The following is a 9,866-nucleotide window of genomic DNA, read 5'->3' as shown; positions in this document are numbered from 1 at the left end:
TTCCCTTTGTCCTGATCCATGGGACTCCAAGGGCCATCCCTGCTTAGACTTCATCACTTCTTTCTCTGAGCTCACCCACAACCCCACAGTTGCCTCCACAATTCATAGGAACTGTAAGATGGTGACTTCCTCTAGATTCCCACAATAGTCATCTCTCTTCCACTGTAGTGAAGGAGGGATATTCCAATGATTTAATGTAGTGTGACAGATCACCCCAAAGGATTAAACAATCTATTTTGCCCATGAATCTGGGGTTGACCAGATTCAGGTGGGCAGCTCTTGCTTCGGGGTCTCATGTGGTTGCAGACAGACTGATGCTGAAGTCATCCTGAAGTCTCTGTTCATATATCTGCATATCTGCATTGGAGAGACTCAAACAGCTGGGGGCTGAATACCAGAGGCTCCTCAGACATTTCTTTCTTTATAGATACATTCACAGATGATAGGTAGATAGATAGATAGATATGATTGACAGATGGGATAGATAGATTAGATAGATAGATAGATAGATGGAATAGATAGATACACATGACAGATAAATAGGTACATATGGATAGATGATAAAGAGATATAACAGGTAAATAGATGATAGATAGAATCCTATATACTTACATACAGACTTATAATACTACACTTACAAAAAATGTATTAGCATCTTCACACAAGATTACTTGGATTGAAAAAATTCTTAGCCTAAAGGAGTGAATATGGAAGTTCACATACTCAACAGGACTTTCCAGCCCCATGGACACTCACCTACTCTGCAGAAGTCAGTCTGTCACAGGAGAGAAAACAAATCTCTAAATTAGCTAATGTTGACTTGGCATTTCCAGGTCCTGCCTATTTTTGACCCCTGAAGAGATAATCACATCTCATCCTAGCTTTTCATGCATCCTGGACACTGAACAGCCCGGACATGACCAGACAGACTGGTCAGAACTCTGGCACCAGAAAAGCAATCTTAAGGGAGGACTGGAGAAAGCCCACTGAACGCAGTGGGAAGGTTTCCCTCCTGTCACTGCAGTGCAGACCTGCCCTCAAGACCATCCATGCTTAGTTGTGATGACTCTTAGCTTTTAAAATGAAAACTGCCAGTTGTTTGACCACATACAAGGGTGTTATTTGGGAAAAAAAGACAATTGCAATCCAGGACAAACAAGCTGTAGCAAAACTTAGGCCAAGTTTGAAGAATGAAGATGAGGTATACTTTTTTTCAGGAGAAAAGGGGAGGCTGGGAAGGGGGTTATAAACTGAAGTGCATGGAGTAACCTGGGAGTTTGAAGTGTGGTGTCTTCTCATTGGCAGAGTTCTTGTTGTGGAGAAGGGTTGCTGGGTTATAGTGACAAGGAAAGCTCTTCTTCCTGCAGCTGGGATAATAAAGTAGTGCAAGGTCAAGTCCATCTCTTCCAGTTGGGTCTCAGTAGTAGGGTGTGACAGTGCCCCCTGCCAAACCTCCCCACTCCTTTTCAGTGGGGGTCACATGATTAATTTTCACATGACAAAGACACTTCTAGAATGGGGTTGTTGATATTGCTCTTTGGAAAATTCCTGAACAGCATCAGCTGACACACCACTAACTTCATAGTTAAAGCTCTCTGAATGATGTATGTGATTACTTTCTAAAATGGCAGATGGAAGCTGGAGTTGACAAGGCTGGAGCCCAAATGTCAAAGCCAACATGGCCTCCTAAGGACTGAAGATAATACAGCCATGAAGGTAAGAGCTGACATTGATTACATGCTCGCTGCATGCTCCCTGGTATGTGCCCTAAGTACCTCACACACACATCATCTGATTCCATCATCACTTCAGATAGGCACTGGCATTACCCCCATTTTATAGATTCTGAGGCACTAAGTACCAAGGCAGTAAGGTGTTAAGTAATTAGTTCAAGGTCCCACATACGAGTGTCTTTAGAGGTGGAAGGCCCAAGCCCTGTGGGCCCAGTTATGCAAAGAGGCACCTTTTTCTCATTTACCCAAAGCCATAGGTTGGTCAAGACTCAAACTGACTGAGCTGGGATTCAAACCCCAGAGGCTCCAGCTTCAGAGCTTCCCATCTCCCAATTACTGTGTGATGCTGCCTCCTGTACTAAATAAGTGTACAAGTGAGACTAAGGCAAGGGAGGGGGAGAGCTGTGTAGCCCAAGGTGTTTTTGTGACCCTCTGTTCTTAAAAACAAGCACAAGCTTCCAGAAGAGTCTGTTTCAAGAACTATGTTCCTGACCAATCTCAGAGTAAATGCTGACGTGATATTTCATAATCTACTGTAATTCCTACAAAAAATTCCCCATCAAAGTCAGGGCATGGACCCTGACACATTACTTCCATGTAACTGTTAGAACCCTTAATTCCCCCACTGTTCCCATAATGTCCTTTATAGCAAAGGACCTAACCCATGCATTGATTTTCCATGTCACCCCTCTTTAGTCTCTGTAGTTCAGTCTGGAACACTTCCTTAGTGTGTCTCTGGCTTTTTTTGAAAGCAAAATTCCAGCTAGTCAAGGTGAAGAACTCATTGGTTTTATTAAGCAATTCATTAATTGGTAGCATCCACCTGACAGGCAGACAGATGCTCCCAGGAGGTGTACAAGATGCAGGGTTTTAGAGGAAGGAGGGTGGGACAGGAAGTGCTTGAAAGGAAAATTGTTTCAGGACAGGACCCCTTCTCTGGGGGAAGGACCCACAGGTTTCTATCTTGCACATGACTCACTAGTGCCTGTCTGGAAATTTCAGCCAGACTGTTAAAAGGTCACCTTCCTAGGATGGGTTGAACTCTTATTAGTCTTGGTTTACTGTGAGCTGGGGTTGGCAGGCAAGTGACTCCAATATGGGCTTGTTTCTCCTCCTCCTTCTCCTCCTCCTCCTCTTCCCCCTCCTCCTCCTCCTCCTTCTTCTTCTTTTCTTCTTCTAAATCACTTTCATGACCTTGACTTTGTTGAAGATTGCACACCAGGTACAGATTAGGAGTAGATATTCCTATTTGGGTTTGTCTGACTTTTTTCAGGATTTCTTTCAGGTTTGTGTCTTTGGCAAGAATATCCCAGAGGTGACACTGAGTTCTTCTTTTTTTTTTAATTTTTTTTCAACGTTTATTTATTTTTGGGACAGAGAGAGACAGAGCATGAACGGGGGAGGGGCAGAGAGAGAGGGAGACACAGAATCAGAAACAGGCTCCAGGCTCTGAGCCATCAGCCCAGAGCCCGACGCGGGGCTCGAACTCACGGGCCGCGAGATCGTGACCTGGCTGAAGTCGGACGCTCAACCGACTGCGCCACCCAGGCGCCCCAGACACTGAGTTCTTCTTAATGCATCTTATCATGTGACCTGTCATCACTTCTTCCTGTTCCTGATAATGCTCACTCATTCACCAGGTCTCTGCTCTGTGACCTGCTCTTTCCTTCTGGCAACTCATGGGTGTTTGAGCGGTAGTACTTTGAAACCACATCAGTGTCCTCATCAATTGTAATCAATCCTGTATTTATTACACCTGTGGGTACTCGTGTCTTCCTATTTTATTCAATGGGTCTTAATCCCTTCCTATTGTTAGTTTTCCTGATGTCTAAATTGTGCCTGACTGGTCGGTGAAGCCCCTCAGGCTGGCTCCTTATCTTGTGGACATGTCCCAATCACTGGGCAGGACAAGATGCTCCAGGCTCATCATGTGCTCCCCCAGCCTGGAATTGGCCATTTCTCTGAAAAACCCTAGTCTTTTCAGTGGAAAATTATGCTTATAAGCCAAGATCTGGGCACAAATTGTGTTCAATGCTCTAACAGTGTTACTGTTTCTAAGAACTGTCTGTCAGACAGGTAGGGGATATGTGTTTTCATACAGGCACACACATCTATTTATCTTTATATCAATCTACTTATCATCTATCTCTCTAGAAAAGCAGGATTTTTCACTGATACATTCAGTTCCAATCTCTGAATACATAATCTCATTCTGGTTTTCTCCCTTTTCATCAGTGACTCTCTTCTCCAACAGTAAGAAACCTGGCTTCTATTTATCCTTAATATATTTACTCCCTTAATCAATTCCCCTTTATGTAACTAATAGCCATTCCATCCCTAACACTCACGGATACCCCCCTCACATTACTTGGGTTGTCCACACCATATTTAGGCTCTGGCTTTGGACTAGGCTATCCCTCTGTGTGGACACCATTCTCACTGAGCTTGGGTTTCCACACTCATGGCAGGCTGCTTCTTCATGTGGACATCCTCCCTATGCTATTCTGTCTCTGTCTTGGAGTCACTGTGCCTCCATTCTCTGTCCCTGATGCCCAATGTGTGGCTGCCAATCTGGCTGTCCTTCACCTATTGGCTTTAGGACTGAGTTATCCAGGAAGGACAGGCAATGGAAGAGAAGAGAGAGGAGGGAGGGGCTACTGGGTGGCTCAGTCAGTTAAGCATCCAGCTCCTGATTTTGGCTCAGGTCATGATCTCATGGTTTGTGAGATCAATCCCCGTGTCAGGCTCTGAACTGACAGCTTGGAGCCTGATTGGGATTCTCTCTCTCTCTCTCTCTCTCTCTCTCTCTCTCTCTCTCTCTCCCTCCCTCCCTCCCTCCCCTGTGCATATGTTCTCTCTCTCTCAATATAAATAAATGAACTTTAAAAAAAAAAGAGAGTGGAGAAGGGAAAGAAGGGTGGGGTGTGGAGGGAAGGAAAAGCAGAATCCTGTGTAGTTTCTGATACCAACTGAAATGGACAAATACTTTTAGCTTTTCTGTCCAATCAACTAACCAATCAACCAACTCTTGTTCAATGTTCATTGTGTCAGGACATTTGAGAACTGAGGCTGGAACACGAAGAGAAAATATGTTCCCTGTCTAACAGAACATCAGGGCAGATGAGATAAAAACATTAAAATAAAACTAATAATAATACTAACTACCTCAATTGAATGCTATAAAAAACATGTGCTCTAAAAACAGAACTAAATTATGATACTTTCAATATACCTTATGAGCAGTGGGTAAAGTCACAGTGGATCGATCGACTCTCACCTATCTTAACATATTATGTTGGAGTTCTAAACAATCCCACCCACTCAGTGATTGTGATGGTGAAAAACATTCAGTCACTGGCTTTCACGCATCAGTTGTACAATTCCCTCTGTATGTGCAAGAAGGTATCAGTTAATACTTTTGTAAAGAGATGTTTATTGACATGATCAGTGTCATACTTAATATAGAATATTGAAAATGAGACATGTGATATGTCACTACAACAACTACTACAAAAATTCTTGTTTCATGAAAGTTTATTGATAAAATTGTTGAGAAATTTTTATTCTTGATCAGTGCTTAGGGAAGTAGATGGTATAACTGGGGGTGGTCTATGGGAGCCAGATAGGCTGAGTCTACGTGTCTGGCACTTATTAGTCACCTCCTTTACTCTCCACAAGATATAATGCTCCACACAGAGACTGAGAAAGCTATGGAATCCCTAGTCATCCAACACAGGCACTTCATGAAGCCCATCTTCATTTCAGGGTTGTACTCACAAAGTAAATGGAGGCCTCTGGTATTGTGGGACACAGGTTCTTGAAGAACAAAGGGGAAGTCCTTAGGGAAAGTCAAGCTCCATTCACACTCCCATCTCTCAGCTCAACCTTGAGAACAATGGGTTTTTCTGGTTGAATAATACTTAGAGCGTTTAATTTCAGTGGGATCTGCAAAAGTTAAAAATCATATGAAAACCAACAAATGAAGCCCTACTGACAATAGAAGCAAAGCAGGCAAGATACATGAAGGAGAGTAAGAGTTTAAACATATAAATACTACTTTTATATTAATATATCTCATATTCCTTAAACTTTGTAAGCTGTCAAGACCAGAGTATGGAAACATTCATCCATCATTCACTCAAAAGAATGTCTATTAAGTGTCTATTCTGTACCAGGCTGGACACAAACTCATGTTGTTTTGTGTTCTTTTTTGATTTAAATTTTAAGTAAAAGGATGAGCATTTAAACTTAAAACAGGTTCTTAGCCATTATGGCAACCATTTGAAAAGTGATACAGTTAATTTTGTGTATGTTGAGTTTGCAAGACCATCCTGAATGGATATTACACATTTTATTGTATGGCCATCCTCAATGCTAAATATCCTATTGCTTCTCCCAGTAGGAATATACATTCATGATGGCCCCATTGCCTATAAATGGAGCAAAGCTTGACTGGGGCAGGGCTCATGGAATGTGGTGCCAAGTAGCCAGGATGGTCTGGACCATGGGAGTCCTTCACATCTGGCAGACTTGCTTCCCACCATTGATTCTCTCTCTTTTTTTTTTTTCAACATTTATTTATTTTTGGGACAGAGAGAGACAGAGCATGAACGGGGGAGGGGCAGAGAGAGAGGGAGACACAGAATCGGAAACAGGCTCCAGGCTCCGAGCCATCAGCCCAGAGCCCGACGCAGGGCTCGAACTCCCGGACCGCGAGATCGTGACCTGGCTGAAGTCAGACGCTTAACCGACTGCGCCACCCAGGCGCCCCCCACCATTGATTCTCAACCTCACTTGCACATGAGAATCAATGAGGGCACTTTTATTTTTTTTTATTTTTTTCAATATATGAAATTTATTGTCAAATTGGTTTCCATACAACACCCAGTGCTCATCCCAAAAGGTGCCCTCCTCAATACCCATCACCCACCCTCCCCTCCCTCCCACCCCCCATCAACCCTCAGTTTGTTCTCAGGTTTTAAGAGTCTCTTATGCTTTGGCTCTCTCCCACTCTAACCTCTGTTTTTTTTTTCCTTCCCCTCCCCCATGGGTTCCTGTTAAGTTTCTCAGGATCCACATAAGAGTGAAACCATATGGTATCTGTCTTTCTCTGTATGGCTTATTTCACTTAGCATCACACTCTCCAGTTCCATCCACGTTGCTACAAAAGGCCATATTTCATTTTTTCTCATTGCCACGTAGTATTCCATTGTGTATATAAACCACAATTTCTTTATCCATTCATCAGTTGATGGACATTTAGGCTCTTTCCACAATTTGGCTATTGTTGAGCGTGCTGCTATGAACATTGGGGTACAAGGGCCCCTATGCATCAGTACTCCTGTATCCCTTGGGTAAATTCCTAGCAGTGCTATTGCTGGGTCATAGGGTAGGTCTATTTTTAATTTTCTGAGGAACCTCCACACTGTTTTCCAGAGTTGCTGCACCAGTTTGCACTCCCACCAATAGTGCAAGAGGGTTCCCGTTTCTCCACATCCTCTCCAGCATCTATAGTCTCCTGATTTGTTCATTTTGGCCACTCTGACTGGCGTGAGGTGATATCTGAGTGTGGTTTTGATTTGTATTTCCCTGATAAGGAGTGACGTTGAGCATCTTTTCATGTGCCTGTTGGCCATCCGGATGTCTTCTTTAGAGAAGTGTCTATTCATGTTTTCTGCCCATTTCTTCACTGGGTTATTTGTTTTTCGGGTGTGGAGTTTGGTGAGCTCTTTATAGATTTTGGATACTAATTGAGGGTACTTTTAAAGCCCACTCTGGGTGAATTATGTTAGAATTTCTGATTTGGCCTGGGCATCTGGATTGTGAAAAGAACCTACTTATTGCAATGTACAAGGAGGGGTTGTGAACCACAGTTATGAGAGCATCTGTAAGTTGTGGTAGAGAACAGCATCATTCAAAAGTCATGTTGTGTTCATCACTGCACATCATTACTGTGCACTACATGTTCCCTTCCTTTCAGTGGACTTGAAAGAAGCTTAAAACATTGCTCAATTTTTCCCTGAGATCAGGAACACGACAGGGATGTCCACTCTCACTGCTGTTGTTTAACATAGTGTTGGAAGTGCTAACATCAGCAATCAGACAACAAAAGGAAATGAAAGGCATCAAAATTGGCAAAGATGAAGTCAAGCTTTCGCTTTTTGCAGATGACATGATATTATACATGGAAAATCCGATAGACTCTACCAAAAGTCTGCTAGAACTGATACATGAATTCAGCAAAGTTGCAGGATACAAAATCAATGTACAGAAATCAGTTGCATTCTTATACACTAACAATGAAGCAACAGAAGACAAATAAAGAAATTGATCCCATTCACAATTGCACCAAGAAGCATAAAATACCTAGGAATAAACCTGACCAAAGATGTAAAAGATCTGTATGCTAAGAACTATAAAAAGCTTATGAAGGAAATTGAAGAAGATACAAATAAATGGAAAAACATTCCCTGCTCATGGATTGGAAGAATAAATATTGTCAAAATGTCAATACTACCCAAAGCTATCTACACATTCAATGCAATCCCAATCAAAATTGCACCAGCATTCTTCTCGAAACTAGAGCAAGCAATCCTAAAATTCATATGGAACCACAAAAGGCCCCGAATAGCTAAAGTAATTTTGAAGAAGAAGACCAAAGCAGGAGGCATCACAATCCCAGACTTTAGCCTCTACTACAAAGCTGTCATCATCAAGACAGCATGGTATTGGCACAAAAACAGACACATAGACCAATGGAATAGAATAGAAACCCCAGAACTAGACCCACAACGTATGGCCAACTAATCTTTGACAAAGCAGGAAAGAACATCTAATGGAAAAAAGACAGTCTCTTTAACAAATGGTGCTGGGAGAACTGGATAGCAACATGCAGAAGAATGAAACTAGACCACTTTCTTACACCATTCACAAAAACAAACTCAAAATGGATAAAGGACCTGAATGTGAGACAGGAAACCATCAAAACCCTAGAGGAGAAAGCAGGAAAAGACCTCTCTGACCTCAGTCGTAGCAATTTCTTACTTGACGCATCCCCAAAGGCAAGGGAATTAAAAGCAAAAATGAACTACTGGGACCTTATGAAGATAAAAAGCTTCTGCACAGCAAAGGAAACAGTCAACAAAACTAAAAGGCAACCAATGGAATGGGAAAAGATATTTGCAAATGACATATTGGACAAAGGAATAGTATCCAAAATCTATAAAGAGCTCACCAAACTCCACACCCGAAAAACAAAGAACCCAGTGAAGAAATGGGCAGAAAACATGAATAGACACTTCTCTAAAGAAGACATCCGGATGGCCAACAGGCACATGAAAAGATGCTCAACGTCGCTCCTTATCAGGGAAATACAAATCAAAACCACACTCAGATATCACCTCACGCCAGTCAGAGTGGCCAAAATGAACAAATCAGGAGACTATAGATGCTGGAGAGGATGTGGAGAAATGGGAACCCTCTTGCACTGTTGGTGGGAACGCAAATTGGTGTAGCCACTCTGGAAAACAGTGTGGAGGTTCCTCAGAAAATTAAAAATAGACCTACCCTATGACCCAGCAATAGCACTGCTAGGAATTTACCCAAGGGATACAGGAGTACTGATGCATAGGGGCCCTTGTACCCCAATGTTCATAGCAGCACGCTCAACAATAGCCAAATTGTGGAAAGAGCCTAAATGTCCATCAACTGATGAATGGATAAAGAAATTGTGGTTTATATACACAATGGAATACTACATGACAATGAGAAAGAACGAAATATGGCCCTTTGTAGCAATGTGGATGGAACTGGAGAGTGTGATGCTAAGTGAAATAAGCCATACAGAGAAAGACAGATACCATATGTTTTCACTTTTATGTGGGTCCTGAGAAACTTAACAGAAACCCATGGGGGAGGGGAAGGAAAAAAAAACAGAGGTTAGAGTGGGAGAGAGCCAAAGCATAAGAGACTCTTAAAACCTGAGAACAAACTGAGGGTTGATGGGGGGTGGGAGGGAGGGGAGGGTGGGTGATGGGTATTGAGGAGGGCACCTTTTGGGATGAGCACTGGGTGTTGTATGGAAACCAATCTGACAATAAATTTCATATATCGAAAAAAAAAAGAAAAAAAATA

General features: G+C 42.4%; 1 protein-coding gene across 2 annotated transcripts in view; it reads right to left on the bottom strand.

Moving 5' to 3' along the window:
• Positions 1–5,149: 5,149 nt before the first annotated feature.
• The window catches only part of LOC124519264 (cytochrome P450 3A12), a 34,312-nt gene continuing 29,595 nt past the window's right edge, over positions 5,150–9,866 (bottom strand). Inside the window, exon 13 of one of the 2 annotated variants that reach the window (XM_047089375.1) lies at positions 5,150–5,678. In XM_047089375.1, coding sequence (XP_046945331.1) covers positions 5,583–5,678 — 96 coding nt within the window. In that variant the 3' untranslated portion in view covers positions 5,150–5,582. The remainder of the gene's footprint in view (positions 5,679–9,866) is intronic. The other variant, XM_047089374.1, reaches the window with a different exon arrangement.

The sequence above is a fragment of the Lynx rufus genome, unplaced genomic scaffold (genome assembly GCF_022079265.1).
Source record: "Lynx rufus isolate CCGP_SWC_20201006 ecotype Redwood Valley unplaced genomic scaffold, mLynRuf1.p SCAF_27, whole genome shotgun sequence".
In the NCBI taxonomy this organism is placed as follows: domain Eukaryota; kingdom Metazoa; phylum Chordata; class Mammalia; order Carnivora; family Felidae; genus Lynx; species Lynx rufus.
Note: the sequence above shows the minus strand (reverse complement) of the source record. Positions and strands in the feature narration are given on the sequence as shown.